Here is a 23,017-nt window from a genome sequence, read left to right on the forward strand (position 1 = left end):
AAGATTAAAGAGGCAAAGTAGGCTCAATGAATATTAAATGTACCCTACATGCTTGTTCACTTGTAGATTATGAGGGAGCAGGTTAGAAATTCAGCAAAGTGCTGAATTGCAGGTTGTTAACCTGGATTCAAGCAAACCTCTCATCTCTTGGAAGTTTATTCCAGCAGAGTTAGCATGATAACTAAACACTGCTTCAGCCTGTTTTCGCTTCATTCTGAGGACAGACCAGCCCTTGAAACCCTGAAGGTGTAGCAGCCTTGTGTGGAGGATCTATTGTCCTGTTCATCAATTTATAAACAGTTTCAGTGGCAGTGTTTCTTTATCAATTCATTGCCACGCTGTAAGCCATTGCAGAGATCTATGAATTGGTTCAGAAAGTCCAATTTTTCATGTTTTTGTTAGTACTCTAGCGGGTAAACACAGACCACATCATCAGGTGTCGTTTGAGCATAGTCTGATATTATTTTAACTGGACATGACTGAATTCTCTGAATTCTCCCTGAATGAATCCAAGTTATCTACAATTATTTTGTTCTAGACACAAGAGACTGTTAAGGTAAGCACTTACTTTGAATATTTAAACGTTGGCACAAAGGATCATTGATTCAGATTGTAGGCCTACTTTATAAAGCTGCAGGAGATTATGGCACATTCAAACATTGATCTCCAATTTGCCCTGATGGAGTGGAGCTCTAGAGCTATACACGTTGAGGGTCATCTCATTATGATATGCAATTACTTGACTTTAGGTTTAGCGTACATTGGCCCGATGAGATGCAAAGTTGGAATAAAGGAAGGCCAAGGATGGTTGGCTCCAATACGTAGTTGTCCCTGTCTGCAAGACTTGATTCAGTTTAGGATACCAACAAGTCAACCACAGTTCTTTGGTCTGTTAGCAATATGGTCAACAGTATCAAAGGACAGACACATTGTGCGTGCGTGTGGTGGTGGTGGTGGTGGATTTGTACTCGTCTACTATCTGATGGATGAACACGATGAACTATCTGATGGATGAACACAATATAGGGTCACCCATTAATTTCCTATGGCGGTCATTTTTGACCCGGAACACCACAGGTGTTACAAAGTTGACTAAACCACTCAAAATTAAATGAAAGTGGTGATCAGCAATTGTATATGTTCAAATGCCTAGTGTGGAAGACATCATAAGGCCTTGAGACAAAAAAATGTAAAACACAATATTTATGATTGATGAAAGTAGGCATTTGGTCAGATTTGACCCGAACACGACAGAAAGGTTTCATCCATCAATATCACTGTAGTAATTACAGAAGCATCTAGAGTAGGCCCATTGTTTTTTTAAGACTTTATCATTAAAAATGTCAATGTCCGTTGGCAATCAATTAAAACATATTTGAAATATTGTAAGAAGAGCATCAAGGGCTGGTTTATATGTGGATGGTTTATATGTATTTAAGTAAATAGAATAAACTCAAAGAAAGTCTCTATCTCTGTGTAGCGGAACGTCTCGCATGTCGGACCGCTGCACTGAGCCGGAGCCTATTACGAAACACACCGCTGTGCTTCCTGTTTACCCTCAACACAACCAAACCAACACAAGCTACGTTCTCTCTGCGGTGTTTGTGAATGTAGCCGTAGCGTTTAGTCCTTCAAAATGATTCCTTACACCGTCAACATCAAACTCGCGGCTCGGACTTTGACTGGCACGCTAAATCTGCAGAACAAACCGGCTGTAGACTGGTGAGTACTGCAGCCCTTAGCCTAGCCTGGCCTGGCTGGCTAACTGGCCCATTGAGACCTGTCAGTGAGCTATGAACATCACTGGCAGATCGGGTCTGGTATGTCAGCTCTCTGCTGTTGGTGTGGTGCTCGGAGTGCATTTAATAACGGTATATTGGTAGTGATCAATGAGCAGCGAATGACGTGTTCCTGTGATAGGGATCAATGCTCTCTCTGTCATTAGTCACCTGACAGCTCGTCGCATCAACGTTGCCTTCATGGATATGTACAGTGTATTCATGATCAAAATGTGTGATGGACGGCTTATGCTGCAAGCAGTGTATTACGAAGCATGCACTTGTTGGTATGCATTGACACATGCATTGACATGATCACTAGGCCCATGTAGATCAATAAAGGCACATGATTGTCTTTTAATTGCAGACGTAAGGTCTGTGTATTACAGTGGTCAGGAACCCCCTTGTTTTCATTGAGTTCCTTTGGTTGAAGACAAATCTGTTCGATTAAAGACACACCAATAAATGTTTTCTTGGATTTGTGTCAAATGTCAAGGAAGGCTTAATGATAAGGAAGGCTTAAAGCCTATATGTTTATGATTCTTTTGTTTTTTAAATGTGTATTAAGAATGGGCCCTTCATAGTTTTTTTTTCTAACCCTGTCACTAACTAGAATTAGAAAAAAACACTTGCATGCAGAATATAACATTATCTGCCACTCTATTTACATCACACTTATCTATTCATCAAATATACATTATATTTGATCACTTATCACTTTATGCCACTTCATAATGATATATAATAGATATATGATACCAGCAGTTGCACTATTCATATTTATTTTATCATATTATATGACTAATTATTATTTTGTTTGCCTTTACCTATTTTTGGAACTTAACATGCAACATTTAGCATGCACCTTTTCCATCACATAATTTTTACCCCTCTAGGTCTGACCTATGGTCACTGATTCTCTTTTCTCACATTCCAATCATGCCTTTATTTATTTTTTATGTTGACCTGCCACGTAAATACATATTTTATAAAATAGATTAAGAACAGGGAGATCCTGTTGAGATGGCGATTATTACTTTGAATTGACTCACCCATAACATTTTTCCCATGCTTCATTCACCCTTGGTCAGTCAGCAGTGAAAGCAACCATTACTGTCCCTCCCTCCATCCCCATCCCTTTACTCAGTTTTACCTTTTTGTCTTTGCACTAAAAGCTGAGGAGAGCGGAGCGTTTTACATCTTTCCCTATTGCAAATAGTGTTGCTTCCTTTCACTGTAAATATTATTGTTCTTACCATTTTTCTCGATTGTATACACACAAACAATGGAACTATGCACACAATGCTGAAAACTTGAAGCTCATGTATCAACTACAAAACTCCAGAGTGCTAAACTCTACTGTTTCCACTGTTCCACTGTACACATATAGAAATTCTAAATCACATTTTTGCAAAACTCTAAGCACAAATCTCATCATTTAGCACACTTGGTTCACCTGGAAAACACTGTTCTCTCAATTACCAATTAGTCTCACTCTCTTCTCACCTGTTCAAAATCCAATCATGTGTCAGAGCATAAAAGAGGCCTCAGGTGAGCTCTACTGTGTTGTAGATGAGCTCTGGCCTGATCAGGCTCGGAGGCGGGATGCAGTCTGATTTTTATTTAGATCTGTTTCAACAAATTGTATATCTTATTTTATTTTTTTGTGGGCGAAAACCTTTTTTTTTTTGCTGTCAGTTCAGCTGAACATTTTACTTTATGTATTACAATAACAAATACAGTAAATTATTTGTTACCTTTTTGTATTTGTGCACTGAGCTCATTGTTACATCCCCTGAAAGACAGTCTAAACATTTTCTTACTGTAGTGTTTTTCATTTTACTTACTGTATCAGTGCAATTACAGTACTGTGAGTTTTGCAAAAATAGGTAATATTTGTGTATTCTCAGAAATCTAAGAATGTTGCAGTATCAACTATAAGTGTACAGTATGACTCTGGGAAGCTGGGTTGTGAGTTTAGCCCTTTGCAGCTCATTGGATAGACAAATATCCATTGTATCCTATTCTGAAACGATTGTGTCAATGCAATATTTATATGATATATTCACAGTATTGTATTACAATAGGGCAACAGTCTTTATACTATATACGTACCATCTAATTACAACTTAAAAAAAGAAAGCTATTTCTAAACAATTTTATAGGAATATGTAACATGGCCTCATGAAGCCAAAACATATGTAAATATTATTTTGATGGAAGTGTTTTGAATTGATCACACCAGTGTTTAATTGATGCTCTCTAAGAGATATTCAAATGATAGCCATGTTTACTGTTTGGTGGAAAAAGTTTTGAGAATAATTTGTGGAGTTTTGACAAATTGATTAACTCTTCTCAGGTTTGTGTTTAGAGTTTTGAGAAATTGAGCTATAGTTTCAGAAAACGTGTTTAAACGATTGAGAAAACCTGTAATTGTGAATACTGTTACTGTTGTTGTTTTTGAACCATCCTATAAGCATTTCCCCTTTCACATTACTGTACATTCTGTATTCGTACGTGATGAATGGCGTTCTTGAATCCTGAATCTCCATGCTGTCTCCTGTGCATTGGTCTATCTGCTCCCCAGGGGCTGGCAGGGGTTAATAGCTCAAGGATGCCACTCCAGCATCCTCATCATCGATCCCAAAACCACCCAGACCATCCAGGTCCTTGAGAGGCACAAAGCCACTGTGGTGAAGGTGAGAGTCTCCCTGTTCCACATCAGTCATCCCTTCACATTGACACACTCCATCCATACAATTTACATTGGTGTGTTTATTTATATATATATATATATATATATATATGCATATATATGCATGCGACTAATGCATAAAAACCCACACATACACATACATATACACATATATATATGTGTATATATGTGGGTTTTTATGCATTAGGTGTATCAATATTGTCTGTCGCTATTTCCTGGAATTTCTACAATTCTAATAAATAATACATTTATTTTAATTATATATATTATTATAGTTAATAATTTAATAATACATATTTTGCACCCAAATGGAAGGTCCCATCCTTTTGCGTCCCATTGCGATACTTGCTCTGAAAGACCTGGCAAATCATGTCATAGGAAGTATGTGTTTACTACTCATTATTAATAGCTCATCACAGGGGCGGAGCGGGGGGGGTGGCTTTCGGGACTGAAGCCCCGAATCTCACTTCAAAAGCCCCGGATCTTTTTTTTTTTTTTTGACATCATGTTCCCTATACATTACATTAAGCCTTATTACTGGGCAAATTGTCAACAACAAAAACCTTAATTTCCCTCAGACTATTTCAACACGCCACAACAAGAAAAGTAGAATTCCACCAACAGATAGATTCATATACATTCTAAACTCTAAATTCTTAAAAGTGATTTAGGATTTGCCAATGTCCAGCAGGTCACCCTAAAATGGACTAGAATGCAGGAAATCGCATCTTAGAAATTCAAAATTTTCTGGGGGACAGACCACCCTCAGGGCTAAGCCCCGGATGTACACAAAGTCTGGCTCCGCCTCTGGCTCATCAACAATAAGCCTCAATTTAAAACAATTAATTTCTCAATCCAGAGCATACTTTTGTCTTGTAAAGCTCTGCTGCAGAACTGCCAAACATATTCTTACAAGCCAGAATCCAGCGCCAAAGATAGAGGCTGGCATGAATAAGTGAAGCAACAGTAAAGGTTAAAGAAGACAACAGCTTGAGGTTATAAAAACAACTGATGTATTTTCTGAGATATTGTTTTTATTCTGCAAAGTAAAACGTCTCACAAGGTGACAGTAAGTACAGACCCCTGGATCCTCTCTGTCTCTTCCATTTCCATTCTTCAGTCTTTTCGACTCATGGCTGTTGCGTCTTGAGTCATTTCCTCAGTGCTGTGTTTGTATCTTGGGCAGGTGAAATGGTCCAGGGAGAACTACCACCACAGCCTGAGCTCGCCCTACTCTCTCCGGCTGGCTTCGGGAGACGCCTCGGGGAAGATCATCGTCTGGGACGTGGTCAGTGGCACGGCCCACTGTGAGATCCAGGAGCACTCCAAACCCATCCAAGGTATAGACCAGGGCTTCGGATTATGATAATCATACTTGTTATAATCAGATCAGTCGGAATGGTAGGATTTACTTGCTAATTCGATGATTAAAATTTGGATTTATTGTATGGCAACTAATCGTTACATAAGGATAGGATGTTGTGCATCCTATCCGGGCATATGTCCAACCATTTACCACCTCACATGGAATGGCAATGGAACAATACATCGTAATAAAGATACTGGATGGCCGCAAAAAGTTGCTGAATCCTACAAAGTTGTGACATCGACACTAATGCTGCAATCTTAAAAAGCAAAATAGGCAAGAGCAATGATGAGGAACTTCTCCATTGAGCCATCACTTTACTTTGTGAAACTCAAGTCCGTCATCCACTTTTACTCAAGTTTCACAATCACCCAAGGCCATGTTGAGCAAAGTGTTTGTCATAAAAAAAAAAGAGTTTAATCATTTTTTTGTTCTTTTACTTTCTACACACCGTACAACACAGCCGAAAGTGCTGGTTATTGATTTTAATGAACGGCTTCTCTCTCCTCTATTGCTCGTCCCTCCCCTCCCTCCCCCGCCTTCACCACCCTCCCCTCCCTCCCCCCTGATGTGTCGCCAGACCTGGAGTGGCTGTGGAATCAGGACGCGTCCCGTGACCTCCTGCTGGCCGTTCATCCCCCAAATTACATTGTTCTGTGGAACGGAGACACGGGCACCAAGCTGTGGAAGAAGAGCTACGCCGAGAACATCCTGTCCTTCTCCTTCGACCCCTTCGACCCCTCCAACATGGCCCGTACGTGCCCACACTCTTAGCCGCCTCGGGCGCCATGCTCTGTGAATTCAACCACTCAGCTGGGAAAGCCGTAGTTCAAATGGAAAACAATTCTGTTTCAAATCCAGCAGCAGATACTTTGTAACCTCCTTTCTTTTGACTTTTTGTTCTAACTTGTTTATCTCTCTCTCTCTGTCTCTGTCTTTTCTCTCTCTTGTGTCTTCATCTCTCTGTCTGTTTTTTTCTGTCTCTCTCTTTCTTGCTCTCTCTCTCTTTCTCTTTCTCTCTCTTTCTCTCTCTTTCTCTTTCTCTCTCTTTCTCGTTCTCTCTCTCTTTCTCGTTCTCCCTTTCTCTCCCCCTCCCCTCCAGTGTTGACCAGCGAGGGGATAGTGTTCATCAACGACTTCACGCCCGCCAAGCCTCCTGGAAGCACTGGCAAGAAGGTGTACATCGCCAGCCCCCACGCCAGCCCCGCCCACAACAAGCCTGCCCCCGCCCCCACGGCGCCAGCCCCCACCGGAGCCAAGAAGGCCCTGAACAAGGTCAAGGTCCTCATCACCAACGAGAAGCCCACGTAAGAGCTGACCGCCAGCTGACCACTTTGTGGGCGGGTGTCGTTTGTACCGTTATTCATAGATAAGGGAATCCTCTGGCTTTTAGCCGTCCACGACCTTCAAATCAATGCGCTAGACATCCCACGTTAGAAATGTAGGGCAAGTACAACTGTTGGCCAGATGTTTCCTTGGCAACGCAACAATGGCTTATGGCTAATGGACTGCATTTATAGAACTCTTTTCTAACCAGTGGCCACTCAAAGCACTTTACAATTGTTGCCTAACATACACTCACTCATACACACATTCACACACTGACGTGTTGTCAACCATGGCCATCTCGTCACGAGCGGTTAGGGTGAGGTGTCTTGCCCAGGGATACACTCGAACTAGCAACCTTCCGGTTGCCAGTGAACCTGCTCTACAATCCCATGAAAAACAATATGCAAAAAGCCCCAAGTTAAACATTAAAGTAGCTAATATCTGATTATTGTTGTTAACTGTGGCAATCTACTCTATGATGTGGTTGTTGTTTATTCCACTTCACGTTCATTATTACACTGTCTTGACAGACGATGATTTATTTTTGATGATTATTCTGATTAAAACCACAACAACAACAACTCATAACTTCTACGTCCGTCATAACCGGTCGACCGCAGAACACGTTCTTTATGGAGAGCCCACTGCAATGATTGATGTTACTGAATGTTTTGCAGCCTCATTCAAAATTGGATTTTGTTATAAAAAATATGATATTACATTTCAAATTGCTCTGATAATAAATACAATATATTGTCTGACTTGTAATTTGCAGGCATTTCCATTTTTATTAGACTACTCGTTCACTAAACCCATCTTTTAGCAACATTTTTAATGTGCCTTGACAAGTCACGACGTATGACTTGTCAACTTGATCTTGAGAAAAACTGAAAACACCTGTTTGCAGTGGGCTGTGAAGGCTGGGTCTTTCTGCCTGAGCTGTAGAGGTTTCATACAGAGATAGTTGATAGCTCGTGCCGGCAGCTCTTGGTTTCATTTCGTACTTTAAAAGTTTGCCGTAGTAGCCTTGCTCAATTTCTTCAACGTGTGCCCCTGAAGAACCAATTTAGCTTGTTGTCTCAATCCCCAAGGGAGGAGGGAAAAGAATGGGCTCATTTATTCCTCCTCACACTGAAACGTGTCACGAAGACGGAATCCAGCGCGGTTCAGCCCAACGCTGCTGATGGTCATTCTGTCGTAACGCCTGCCTGTTGAGAACTACACACAGCACACACCCACACACCGGACTGTTTCTCCGTCGCTCATGAATAGACTGGCATGCACAAGCAGGGCTCCCTTATCGAGTCATCACTAAACTCTGTTAGACAGGGGAAGACTAACTCCCGGTACAGTGTGTTCAGTGTGCGATGCATTGCGAAGCACAACCCGGGTTGTGCATTGTCCTGATCCATTATCCTCGCTGGGGCAAACTGGCTTCATTGTGCCTGAAGAGAGGCTGACGAGTGTACTCACGGTGGAGTCAATCGTCATGACCGAGAACAAAAAATCGGGGCTGAGCTTTTAGAGTTGCTTGTGAGACTAGTGGTGATTTCTCCGCACGGTAATGAGAAGGGAAGTCTGTGGGCAGAATGGCACAGTTCCTCTCGTTGCAGGGGCTGGACTGGACTATACAGAGATGACAGCACATGCTGCGAGGCGTGCAGCGCCGGGGTCCAACAGATTTAAGATCTGTTCTCCAACACTGCAAGGAGCCGAGATGAATGGCTGATGGTTTTATCACCTTTAACGGCCTTAATGGTTGGAAAACGTGAAAGCTAATTAGTTTTAAAACAGCCGAGAGGGGATCTGGCCCAGAGGCTTGTTTGATGTGCTGCCAGCCTCCCTGGCTCCCTGACTCAGTCCTGACTGTCAGACAGCCTTATTTATAACGTCTCCCCTGTGCCTCCCTCCACTGTCCCAGCCAATCAGCCTTAATAACAAACCAGCCCTTTTGTCTTACTTTATTTTCTTATTCTGTATGTGTCACACCGGTTTCTGTGTGACCGGATCTCTCGCTTCCTTTTGCTTTCCATTTCCCCCCGCTCTGCTATTTCTCTCGCTCTCGTTCTCGTTCTCGCGCTCGCTCTCACGCTCTCTCTCTTGATCCCGCTCTCTCTCATGTGAGTGGCAGTCCCTCTCACCTCCTCTGTGGCTGGGGTGCTGGATGGGCTGTCATCAGACTCCCTAGGGGTACAGTGTTGTATCATGAACAACTCCCACCCACCCCAGACCAGTCTGGAGCCTGCTGCGTCCATGCAGAAGTCTCACCTCGTGTTTTATCAAGACTTGGCGCCTTGTTCAACAGGACTTGATTGGAGGTGCCAGGGCTGCAATCCCCCCCCCCCCCCCCCACACACACACACACACACACACACACACACACACACACACACACACACACACACACACACACACACACACACACACACACACACACACACGAGTATTGTGTTTGTCAAGCAGCTCATATGTGCCTTGCTGCATCACAGTCTTTCCTTACTCTCTGCATTAGGCTCATCAGTTGTCACACTTTCCACCTCAAAGGTATAAAGAAACATTTAAGGGAGTCAGGATTACTCTCTCCTTACCATGAAGTCATCAAATACGCTGTCTGCTTTATCGATGCAAAACAAGCTATGCAGAAAGCCCACAGAGATGTGTGCGTAGATATAGCCAAATAAAGGTTTTGCCAAATGCTCTGGGAAGAGATAAGTGTTGTCATGGCTACAATGCTCATCATGCCTAGTTACTATGCCTTGCGCCATTTCAATCGCAAAAATGTGACGACATTTTTAAGGCTGACCTGACTGTTAAATATCAAATCTGAATTAGTGTTACATGGATTACATGGATTAGTGTTTGAATGTTTCTCCATGGCACTCCTACGTGACATGCTACAATTTTCTCGTCAGTTTTCTTGCTTTGTTAAAATGTCTTACTTTATCTAGTTTGTTATCCGCAGCAGATAAAGCCCTGGCAAAGGTAACGTCTCAGTTGTAACAGGGAAAGCTGTTGTTGAATACAGAACACATGTGGGAGAAGTGAAAAGCTGGTTTTGTGATGTCTTTGTTTTCGTGAGGATGCTGTCGCCAATTAAAGTCCATTCATGTGTTGCTCTAGGAAATTGCCGTTGCATATTCTTGTAATACAAATGAGAGAGCATAAATGCTATCCCCTTAGGAAAACACTCACCCACGCACACACTAGAGCTGTCAATCTTCCTTTAAGACCCATTTGAATTTCGTTCCCTATTTTTAATATTAAAATTATATTTAAAAAATGCTCAAATTGAGTTTATTATTAATATTTCCTATTAAAGGTGCCATGACATGCCACCAGGTGTGGTGTGATTAGCTGTTACAAGCCGTTTTGGAAATCTGCCCCTTAAGACATCACAGGTGTGCGTGTCCACCTAGATGTGTGACGGATAGATGAGCAACATTTGCTACAGTCCACTGGGTAGGCTGATAGACTGATCTATCCAGCACACATCTAGCTGGACACGCCCACTTTCTGCCCCTTATGATGTCATAAGGGGCAGATTTCCAAAACGGCTTGTAACGGCTAATCACACTTGGTGTCTTGTCATGGCACCTTTAACCTATACATTGTGTACACAGGCTTAAGCATTGCCAATTGCCACTATCAGCATGTGGTTTATAAACGTTCTGTCCACTGAAGGGCATTCTCTAAGTAAATAATTATATTAGGCGTAGAATTATATTATACTAATGCCACATATCGACGGCGTTAATATAATTAGCTGAGTTGTCCGCAGTAATGGAGAGCACTGACTCACGGCTCACGTTGTTAGGTCTTTTATCATTGAATGCAGTGGCGCAACATCATGTTGATGGCCCCGGTGCAATCGGACGAGATTGTTGACGGCGGGGGGGGGGGGGCGATGCCGTAGCGGAGTTGCGATCTGATTTTTATTTTTTCTTCCTCCATGGACCCCTGACGGCGTCTGGGCCCCGGACAGCTGCACCGGTTGCACCGTCGATATTTACGCCACTGAATGAATGCGATCGATAACGAATCATTTTAATTAATGGGACTGTACACATAAAATAGGATTTGCGGTTCTGGTTTTATTCCCACCAAGGTCGATATTTGTTTATTATTAATTTATTTTTACGGCTGTAGGCAGCGAATTTATCCAATTAACCAATCACATTGCGGTGTGTTTGTCATAAGTCACCATGGCCACTATACAAATTTTAAGACTTTATTTACGTTTCTCAAAACACAGAATCCATAGTGGTAAACAGCAATCATAGACTCATAATTATCACTCTGCACCTCTGCACCGTCAACATATTTATCCCGCCTCAGATCAGAAAAACGGTTTTGATTGGTCGGTCTGTCTCGTACCGGGCAGAAATCTTTTTGTGCAGGAGGGGATCCAGTCGACACAAAGTCACACAAACCCACACACTCACACAAACCCCGGACACCCACACTCTTCTCTTCTCCAAAACAGTAGAAGACAGCTCCTCCAAACTATACACACTCAGTGTTCCGGTACACCCTTGTTTCCTCCTCCTACAGCGCAACAACACGTTAGAATTCAGGTCACTGTAAGGTGGCAGTTTCCTTTCCATCCTCTCGCCAAATTGTCTAACAAATAACTCTTCCGGTTCGATGAAATATGCATCCCCCGTCTGAAATATGCATAACCGTGCGTGAGCGGTCGATGGCAGAACTGCGTCCGTGTGCCGGCGTGCAGCCCTCTGCCCTCGTCTCCGCGGCAACGGCGGCATTCTTATCGGACTGATATCGTATACACACACGCACGGCGCTATCACGAACCAAGGCACTCCCTGCTGCTTTATAACCCCGTGGCGTTCCTCCGCCGCGGCTTAACGGTTCCCTGGACGACGTGAGATTTGTTTTCTGCGCTCCGCTGCCTCTCCTCCACCTCCTCTCCTCCTCTCCTCCGCCCTTCATCACAGCCCTCTGCCACCACCGCCTCCTTCAGGAGTTATGTCCGCGGAGCTCGGTGGTTGCCCCGAGGGGGGTTCTCTACGTTGGAAGTGTCCCTGGCATTTCAGTCCTGACCAGGTATAATCTCTGGCCCGCGGCGGCGGCTGTTATCGCGGGCTAATTCAATAGGACACCTGCTGGGAGCCGTGATGTGGTTCTGCAAGGCGCCCGCCGGCAGCGATCTTCTTGGCGGCCTCACGCAGGACATGTGTTTCATTTTGGCGGCACCCTGGGACGCCGGTCTCCGTCTCCAATACCTGCCGGAGTCATCCCGCTCTCATCGTTAGGCCTGGCTGTCGTTTGTCTTTTTCCTCTGCAGTCATTTCGTTGGGACTGCCGACATGCCCCCCCCCCCCACCCCCCCCCACGTCCCAGTCCCCATCCCCGTCCCTCCCCGACAGCAATAACCGGTTCATTACCCTCTCGATCTGGGACATGTTTACTGCGGCGTGGAACTCACTTCAGGCTTTCTAAGACAAGCTATCCGGCAGTAATAATGGCATAAGTGAATGCACTGATATGAATACATACGACTGTTTGGTAGCCAAATCAAGGTTGGGATAAATCTAATAATGAACAGCAATTTGTTTTTGGTTCATGGTTTGCAATGGTAAATTGGATAAAAGCCCAGACAATAAAGGCAGCATATTCACCTTATTAAACAGCAGGACACCGCAAGGTTTAAAAAAGTCAGTGTAGCAACCCACTGGTGGGTCTTTTTGGAAAAGTAATATTACGTCTGACGTGAAATGCATCTCGCTTCTGTAATATCCTAAAATTACAAAACCAATGGAAAAGGTGCCAGAATTGAAATAGAGTAGCTCTCTCTGTCTCTCACCCTCCCTTTCCCTCTCTCGCACTCCCTCCATCTCTCGCTCTCTACCTTTCTCCCCCTCTGGCTCTTGCTCGCTCTCCCCTTTTTTCCCCGACTCTCTTTCTCTCTCTCACTGTCTCTCTCTGAAAAAGAACAGTATTACAAGACTCTACATTTTGATTTTCGGCATCTGCCGCCTGTGTTGCGACACACACACACACACACACACACACACACACACACACACACACACACACACACACACACACACACACACACACACACACACACACACACACAGGGTTTGTCATGCAGCTCATATGTGCCTTGCTGCATCACAGACTTTCCTCACTCTGCATTAGGCTCATCAGTTGTCACACTTTCCACCTAAAAGGGATAAGCAAACATGTAGGGGAGCCAGGATTACTCACATCTTACCATGAAGTCATCAAACACACACACACACACACACACACACACACACACACACACACACACACACACACACACACACACACACGCACACTCTCCACTGAAGGACGGCCACTTCACTGACGGCCGGCACTCTGTCTCCTCCCCAGGGCTGAGGCGGTGACGCTGAACGACTGCCTCCAGCTGTCCTACCTGCCCTCCAAGAGGAACCACATGCTGCTGCTGTACCCCCGTGAGATCCTCATCCTGGACCTGGAGCTCAGCCAGACGGTGGGCGTGGTCGCCATCGAGCGCTCCGGCGTGCCCTTCACCCAGGTCAGCGGACGCCGCAACACGCCTGCGTCCCCGTGTGGATGACGCACACACACACGCACGCAGTGTTTCCTGTTACAAACGATCCCCGGCTCCTCCTAGCGGAGTGTCGAGGTCTCCCAGACGAGCGAGACGCCCCCTCACCCTCACTGCTCCCCGACGAGCCGGCCGTCGCCTTGCGTGGTTGACTCCGCCGTCGGTGTGTGAGTGTGTGCATGAATGGGTGAATGTTAGGCGATATTGTAAAGCGCTTTGAGTGGCCACTGGTTAGAAAAGTGCTAAATAAGTGCAGTCCATTACCTTATTTTTTTTTTATCGTTTGGCTCTAGAAGCTGGTGGTTTGGAAGTGGGCTTGAGGCAAAGGGCCCGGTTCAGCTTCAAACCGAAATCTGGGAAATATTTGACTTGACCTTATCGTGTGCTGAAGTTCCATAAATGAATAGAAACCGTTTTGGAAAGGAAATTGCAGCAGGATGTAACTCTTCCACCACACACTCCCCTCCCCTCCTCTGAACCCGGTGGGCGATTAAAACAGTTACTTCCCTTATTGCTTCACTCCTTTACCCCTCCCTTCCTCTCAACAAATCATTCTTTTTTTTAAATGATGCTGTGCCTGGAAAGCCGAATAACCCCCCCCTCCCCATCCCTCCCCCTCCCTCCCTCTCCCTCCCCCCTGCTCTGAATGATAGTCTTGGGAATGGTCTTTAAACACCCCCGCACACACAAACCCTGGTCCTATCAGCCCAACATGTCAAAACTCATTCAGGAGCACAGCATGGCCGATCGGAGCCTTCCCCCACAGCGGGGGGCCGTCTGAAGTGGTGTCTGATGCTCTCTTTAGTTCTGCTGGTCCGGGAGTGTTAGTCATGTGTCCCTTTGTTTCAGAAGATAGTTAATTGGAAAAACGAGGAGGGGGGCTGTGGTAATAATAGTCCCTAGCATTTGACTGCCCTTTAGTTGATGACTGCAATTAGTTGTTTCTGTCTGCGGGCGTCAATTTATTAACTGTGGCCTTTGGCTCCGTCGAGGTTTGTCTTTGCAAATGTCCAGCGGTGTCTGTGTTCATGTTTCTCAGATTTGTATCTCACACACACCCAAAGGCCTGCGCACACACGCACGTACACACACACACGCACACACACACACACACACACACACACACACACACACACACACACACACACACACACACACACACACACACACACACACACACACACACACACACACACACACACACACACAATCAGGACAGTACACTGTGTCTTCACAAAGGATCAGGGGAGAAGGAGAGCCACTGGTCAGATGTCCAGATGAGTGGGCTATAGCGATGTGTGCCGGGTGTAATTGGCCTGTGGTGCACCACGTCGGTCGGCGGTCCGCTGCCTCCACCATCGCTACACTGCTCGGCTTCTGTCTTTTAAGCCCACCACTCATTACGGTCTCAGTGCTTTTATTGTTACCGCTTATTGCGTGGTTTTGAGATTTGTTAACTTGAGCAAATCCATTTCCTCAAGCAGTCGGCTTCTAATCCCTATTTAAAAAAAACATTACGAGCTAATCACTTAAGTACTCAAATTGGAGATGAGTTTTTTTTTTTTCATTGTCGTGTCTTGTGTCTGCGTTTTAAAGGAACGGCTCACCCTAGAATTGAAAGTAAATGCTGCCACCGGGGTCGGATGAAACGCCATCAAAGCTAAAAGCTAAACCTTTGGCAGTAGTATATGTATGTGTTATGTGTTGTTTGAAATGCAGTGCTTGTAACACGTGTGTCTGTGTGTGCGTTCAGGTGATCCCCTGCACCCAGAGGGATGCTCTCTACTGTCTCCATGAGAACGGCTGCATCACCCTCCGGGTCTGTCGATCAACCACTGCTCCTGATGAGGCAGCGGGTAGGAACGCACACACACACACACACACACACACACACACACTTACACACTTACACACTTACACAGATGCACTTACACAGAGACACACACACTTACACAGAGACACGCACCTACACACACTTACACACACACATACTTACACACATCGATACACACACACCGACACATACACCTACGCTGACACCCACACCCACACGCACCTACACACTAACACATACGTCAAACCTCCTACTCATACAAGCACACATACAAGCACACTATATATGTACATCACATTGACTCCTGTTCACTCCTGTATCTCTTACTCCAACCTCGGTGCACTCCTATTAATAATCATCCATCACACGACAGTCATAAAACTGTATTTCGTTCCCCCACGTTTGTTTTCCTTTTTGCAGACATTATGTGGACCCCTTTTTTACATTGCGTAATCTGTCGCCGTGTTTCCCGTTACAGATAATAACACCGCCATTAATTTAAACAGCACATTACGGCTCTCTAAATGCATTTTGACGCAAATGTAAAATGTCACAGAGAGATTCAAAAACAAAGGTTAAGGGGAATTTTCTATTAACACCGCCCGTGATCCCAGTCGCCGTCCGTCTGTCCGTCTGTCCGTCCAGCTAAAGAGCAGGACTGTGCGAGCGTGAAAGCCTTCCTCCAAGCTCCGGTGGCCTTTTATCCTTTTATCCTCCGCGTTCGGTGAGAGGTCGCCGAGAGTCAACTGTGGCTCTCTGTCTCTCCGAGGCGCTCTATTATTATCGCCATTGCACATGGCCCGCGTTCTCCATCTGAATGAAATTAGTTTCCTTGTGCCCTCCTCTGGTACGGCCGCGACTATTTGTCATTCTCTCATTATACCTTCACTGATATGTGTTGAATAAAGGTGTTGGAAATAGGTACATTATTCCATTTGCTTCAGTCTCAAATTAAATAATTGTACCGACCTTGGTTCCTAGTGAAGTCAAACCAAGTTCATTTTCAATGTGCTGGCGTACATAACACGAAGCAAACACATTTCCGATTCAATTAAAATCACAATGGAGCAAAAGAAGAAAAGTAAAAAGAAAAAGAAAAATAACCATTATGCAACGCAAAATCCTTCACCAAATAACCTCTTCCTCCTCTGCCTCGTCTCCCCCTTCCTCTGCCACGTTATCCATCTCATCTTCCTCTTCCTCCTCCTTCTCTTCTTCTTTCTTCCTCCCCCCCTCTCCTCCTCCCCCCCTCTCTTCCTCCCCCCCTCCTCCTCTCCTCCCACTCATTCTCTTCCTCATCCTCCCCCCTCATCCCCCCCTCCTCCTCCTCCTTCCCTCCCCCTCCACCTCCTTCCCTCCCCCTCCACCTCCTTCCCTCCCCTCCTCCTCCCTCCTCCTCCTCCCCCCCCTCCCCCCCTCTCCTCCTCCTCCTCCCTCCCCCCCTCTCCTCCTCCTCCTCCTCCTCCTCCTCTTCCTCGTCCTCCCCCTCCTCCCCCAGACCCAGAGCAGAGTACCCAGGAGCTGGTGTATGACCTGCGCTCCCAGTGCGACGCCATCCGGGTCACCAAGACGGTGCGGCCGTACCGCATGGTCATCTGCCCGGTCAGCGAGAACAGCGCCGGGCTGACGGTCAGCGACGGCCGCGTCATGCTGTGGGAGCTGAAGGCCCACACCGGGCGGGCCCCCACAAACCCAGGGTACGGCATCACATTCTCCCTGTCCCTCTGTCTCTGTGTGTGTGTGTGTGTGTATGTGTGTGTGTGTGTGTGTGTGTGTGTCTCTCTCTCTCTCTCTCTCTCTCCCTCTACCTCTACCTCTCTCCTTGTCTCTCTCTCTATCGTTCTCTACCTCTCTCTCTCTCTCTTTCTCTCCCTACCTCTCTTTCTCTAGCTCTCTCTACCTGTCTTTCTCTCTCTACCTCTCGTTCTACTGCTACCTTTACCTCTCTACCGCTCTGTCACTCACTCACTCACTCACTGACACACTCACAGGCACACACACACACACACACACACACACACACACACACACACACATGTTTTTCATACGAGTTATTCCTAAATGAATGAACTGATTCAGGTTCAAGCCCCTGAATCCCCAAGTCACTTCTTAATGTTATTCTGAGATCCAGGGTCTGGTGACATCTTTCACTAAGCCAACCAGCCGAGGCAGGACTTGAAAAGAATAAATATGCTGACCGCGTCTGTTTGTTCTCAGCGAGCGATAAAACAACAACACGGCGCCTCCCATCGTAAAAGTTGGGATTCCGTGCTATGGATTCTAATTTTGAAGCTGTATTGACAGAAAACATTTGTGGGATTAACCTCACTTGCAGAATCGTGAGCCCTCCACGTGGAAGCAAGCCCCCCCCCCCCCATCTCAGTTTGAGAAAGCAGCTCAGGCGAAGAGTCACACTGAAGGATTATGGAGTGAAAGGATTTAGAAATTGAGGACTATTATCAGGCTAAGAAAATAGCCCTATTGTGCTCTATTAATATATAACCCTATTGTGCTCTATTGCGCTGCAGACTCTATTTATACATTTATGCAAACATCCCAATGATCCTACATTATGTGTCAAAGGTTTTCAAATTGTATGTGTATATATATATATAGGCACACATCGGCACACATCCCATTTGTCGTTGTTAGAGCTGGGACGACTTGTCGACATAGTCAACGTAATCAACGTCATAAATTAGTTGACGTGAATAATTTGCGTCAACGTGTCGTCCCCGTTTTTTTTTTTTTCTCTCCCCGTTCTCTCTCCCAGGATGGCAGCAAAACACCGTAAGTTCTGTTGATTTCCCCCCTTCCCCACCCTGGAATGTTAATTTATCAAGCAGTTGCAGTAGTAAACCAAAGATCCTACTCTGAGTAAACGTTAAGGGCTTAAATTTCAGTGCGGGATTGCGGGTATTGCGCTTTTTTTTTTTTAATCCCGCAACCCAGGCCAGCATAATGCGGGGTCTATTGACTTCACTTGACGAACCATCTTCCGATTTCAGTGGCGCATCTGTCCTTCGTACAATCTTTGTCACACACACACACACACACACACACGTGCACGCACGCAGGCACACAGAACCCCTTCGTGCTTGCTCCTTCTCATTCTCTCCCTGTCAAAAGGAAAAACACGACCCATGTGCTGTTCTTGGCAATTATTTCCATCGCTATGAGCTTTCAGTAGACTAATGCAAAAATGGACCGCTGGCTTAAATGTATACCTCTGCAATTTCAGCGAGCGATTGCGCAATCGGTACAAATTCATGAGGATACTGATGTAGGCTACCATGAAGATGTGACTAAGAGAGGAGAGCGAGAAACTAATAGGACTGTATATAGTTAAGAAAATAAGTCAGCAACTACTATTGTCTAGTTATTTTCTCCGTTCAATAGAGACGTCTTTTATACTCCTATTGCTTGTCCCGTGCGTGTGCGCGTGCTTGTGCGCAAACACAAGCCCAGAAGGCTACACAAGCCTACAATCATAGAACAACGAAGATGACCTTTTCTCACACACACACACACACACACACACACACACACACACACACACACGTATACACATGTTAACAAGAAATGTTTTGATCATTAGATTAAAGATTAAAATTAATCGACAGATTAGTCGACTAATCGTTTGAAAAATAATCGTTTGGGACAGCTCTAGTGGTTGTCAACATTCATGTTTGAATTCAATTAACATTCATTTTATTTGTATAGCCCTTAATCACAGGTACAGTCTCAAAGGGCCTAACAGGCTGTATATTTATGACATCCCCCTGACGCTAGCCCTCAAGCGGGCAAGAATAACCTCCCTTTATTAGAACGCAGAGCGGGGAACCCTCCTTACAGGGATGATCAGGAGTGCAATGGGTGCCGTAATTGACATACATACAAATATACAGGCAAAGGTATTTTAAATCATTTATTTTATAAAGGTAATCAGTCTTTCAGTCTTCACAACAATGTAACCCTTCTACCCTTTGACCCCTGCTCAGGTCCAGCCTGTCTCCCCTCTACTCCCCGGTGTCGTTCTGTGGGGCTCCGCTGGCCCACAACCAGAAGAGGATCCAGGAGCTCTCCCTCAACACCATGATCGGTAGGTCTCCGGACCGCCCTCCTTACCCAGAGCACTGGGATATATGGTCAACGCACTGCGTCCTATAGTATGAACGTCCACCTCCACCTCCCTCTGTAAAACACAGTTTTCCATTCAGATGTTATTATATTATATGGCTGTATGGGCCACGGACTGAGCAGAAGGCACTAGTCCAACTCGGCATCATCTCTGTAATGCTGCGTGTCTGTGTGGAACCGATGCAATGGGAGGGCAGAGGTGTGCATTACCACTCACACACTGTTGTAATGCTCTGCTGCCCCGGTTAGCTCTGTATATGTTCTGTCTGCGGTCTGCGGTCAGCACAGACCACAATCTTGCTCTCTCTATTTTGCTCTTGCTCCCTTTCTTTTCCTGTTATATTCAAGGCAAGTCCAAGCAGCTGCAAACTGGTGTGCACTGGGGATTTCCTCTCTCTCTCTCTCTCTCTCTCTCTCTCTCTCTCTCTCTCTCTCTCTCTCTCTCTCTCTCTCTCTCTCTCTCAACTCTTCTACTCTCTGCACTCTCTCTCTCTCTCTCTCTCTCTCTCTCTCTCTCTCTCTCTCTCTCTCTCTCTCTCTCTCTCTCTCTCTTCCCCCCCCCCTTTGTGTTGGATTGGGCCAATGCTTCAGGTGTTATCCTATCTCCCCCATGCTGCTGCCTATTGCACCTGCATTCCCCTTGGGGGATTACTAAAGTGTTATCCTACCCTGTCAGGCTGGGTTCCTGTTTGCCCTCCACTGTAACTTTGAATCCGATTTCTGAAATACAGACGTGGGATCCCTGGTTGATCCAACGCAGTATCCAGCCTTAATGTCTCCCATCATTTGCCGTTCCCTTTGTATCCTGCAAAAGATTAGCAAACAAACGTTTATCTCACCCTGTGTGTGTGTTTGTGTGTGTTTGTGTGTGTTTGTGTGTGTGTGTGTGTGTGTGTGTGTGTGTGTGTGTGTGTGTGTGTGTGTGTGTGTGTGTGTGTGTGTGTGTGTGTGTGTTGCCGTCCCTCCCTGGTGTGTGTGTGTGTTGCTGTCCCTCCCCCAGTGTGTGTGTGTGAGTGCAGAGTTGTAGTTTCTTATCTACATTGTAAGGTCATAAGGGTTGACCAACATTGTTCATCGAATAGTTCATTGTTTGTTTGGGAGAAACATGATTAGCTGCAAGGGAGGGAGTGTCTTAGACAAGGTCTTCTAAGGCCTTCCAATCCATTTTATGTACACTGATGGCATAACCATTTTCAATTCATGTTCTTCTTGGAACATACAATGCACTACCACCCACAAGCCTGAAGAGAATTGACCAATCAGAATCACACATGATGCCCCCACCGCGGAATGGTGCTCATCATCGATGATGACGCAGAACGATCTGCCTTGTTTGTTTCCCACCCTGCTCTGTACCAGCGGTCGTCTGCGCTGCGGCGCCTGTTACACCCTCACGCCAACCACGACCCCCCCCATCATGTTGCATGAAATGAAGCGCAAATGGATTCTTCTGAGCCGTACCAATTATTACTTCAAAAGGTCCGGCGAGTCAGATGAGTGCTCTGATGCCAGATGACATCTCAAAAACGCTGATAATTTCACTTCCGAAACGTGTACTGAAACGTCTCCAATAATGACACGTCGATAACCTGTCATTATCTGTGTGTTTTTTTTCTTTTCAAGAGGGCACAGGCTTTAGACTCACATTTTGTTGGTGATTACGGCGGTGAATGCATGCACTTTACGAGGCCGGGGACGTATGTTGATGGCCTAGTGGCTTGGCTGCCTGCATTGATTCTTCCATTAAACAATTAAATGAGCAGAGCGCAGTGAGTTTAATTATGTTTAAGTGTGTGTATACCACTGCCTCCCTGCTGCTTGCTGCTCTCACACTACTAACTGATCACGGAAGCCTTGAGGTAACTCAAGACACTCCTACATAACGACTGAGCCAAAGGCTTTCATCAAACAAACAGCAATAACCACTTCTCCTCGCTGGCTATGTGCACGTTTAATTAAAGAATAACACAGGACATAAGGACAACAACACAACGGTGTGTGATTGGTGGATATGTGTCTAAGCCCCAAAATGAACAATCTAATCTATTATACATGTTGTGTTTGGAGAACTGTATGGGGAGGTGAGGTGAGGTGCCCATTTTGCTTTTAAGGAGGTAATTTGGTAAAGAGCTGGATGCCAAGCAATGCCAGATGGAGCTGTGGTTTATTGACATGGTTTGTTTACTTATGTCTTCATCCACATGTGAGAAACAAGAGCTCCTTGTACTCACTGGGCATATTGGAAGTGCTGTAAAAATCAATGTTATCTCAGACTGAGGCTTCACAAGAGTAAAGATACTCTCTCTCTTTCTCTTTCTCTCTCGTTCTCTCTCTCATTCTCTTTCACTTTCTCTCTCTCTCTCTCTCTCTCTCTCTCTCCCTCTCTCCCTCACTCCACCAGGGGTAGATGCCCACACCAAATGCTGCATAGCAACAAACCCAAACCACCATTTACCAACGCTGTCACAACACAAAGTTGGCTTGCCTCCGCCTCTTCGTGGTCTATCTTTTGATTTTTTAAATCTATTTTATTGTAATTGCAGGTCAGACGCTGATAGCAGGAGAGGCTCCGCCCCCGTCGTCCAGCCAGCAGGAAGTGCAGTTGAAGTTCCTGTTGACAGGCCTGCTGTCCGGGCTGCCGCTGCCCCCCTTCGCCATCCGCATGTGCCCCCCGCTGACCACCAAGAACATCAACCACTACCAGCCCCTGCTGGCTGTAGGTGAGTGAGGGGTCCTCTACCAGCCTCTGCGGACTGTTATGAGTGTAGGGTGAAAGTAGAGTTAACGTACTTTGGTGTGTGGTTGTTTCTTGGGCTGTTATGGACCGGAACCAATCAAACTAAAAAGTACTTTCAAGGGATTTGCATTTTGGCAATTTCTTTGTTGCAAGAAATAATCAAAGTATTTTTTTTTTTATGAAACGACATAAAAACTGATTACCAAACAAGAGATTGCCTCCCATTAACGAGGGGGCCTCTGACAAAAACAGTCTAGTTTTTTTTTCAGAAGCAATGAAAGCAATTTGAGCAGCACAATGAGCAAAGCCACACACCCATATCTCGATGAAATCGTGGTGGTTTCCTACTATGTTGTAAATAAGTGACACAACACAGTTTTTACGACAGCCATAAACCACGTTCATGTTTGTTATTCCCAACGCCAGCGAATCATTTGGAACCCTGTTAACAGTTAAGACCCCCTGGGACGAAGAAATGATGTTGGGAAGCCGAGTAGATTGCACCTGTAATCATCTCATAATCCCCCTGCTATTAGT

At 45.3% G+C, this 23,017-nt stretch overlaps 1 protein-coding gene across 1 annotated transcript in view; it reads left to right on the forward strand.

Moving 5' to 3' along the window:
• Positions 1 to 1,557: 1,557 nt before the first annotated feature.
• Positions 1,558 to 23,017, forward strand: part of wdr11 (WD repeat domain 11) — a 55,107-nt gene continuing 33,647 nt past the window's right edge. The window contains exons 1-10 of the mRNA XM_084470532.1: positions 1,558 to 1,722; positions 4,366 to 4,477; positions 5,681 to 5,834; positions 6,441 to 6,614; positions 6,963 to 7,167; positions 13,571 to 13,736; positions 15,523 to 15,625; positions 17,102 to 17,300; positions 19,605 to 19,705; positions 22,287 to 22,463. Coding sequence (XP_084326658.1) covers positions 1,637 to 1,722; positions 4,366 to 4,477; positions 5,681 to 5,834; positions 6,441 to 6,614; positions 6,963 to 7,167; positions 13,571 to 13,736; positions 15,523 to 15,625; positions 17,102 to 17,300; positions 19,605 to 19,705; positions 22,287 to 22,463 — 1,477 coding nt within the window. The 5' untranslated portion in view covers positions 1,558 to 1,636. The remainder of the gene's footprint in view (positions 1,723 to 4,365; positions 4,478 to 5,680; positions 5,835 to 6,440; positions 6,615 to 6,962; positions 7,168 to 13,570; positions 13,737 to 15,522; positions 15,626 to 17,101; positions 17,301 to 19,604; positions 19,706 to 22,286; positions 22,464 to 23,017) is intronic.

This window comes from Micromesistius poutassou (assembly GCF_964030765.1).
Source record: "Micromesistius poutassou genome assembly, chromosome: 7".
In the NCBI taxonomy this organism is placed as follows: domain Eukaryota; kingdom Metazoa; phylum Chordata; class Actinopteri; order Gadiformes; family Gadidae; genus Micromesistius; species Micromesistius poutassou.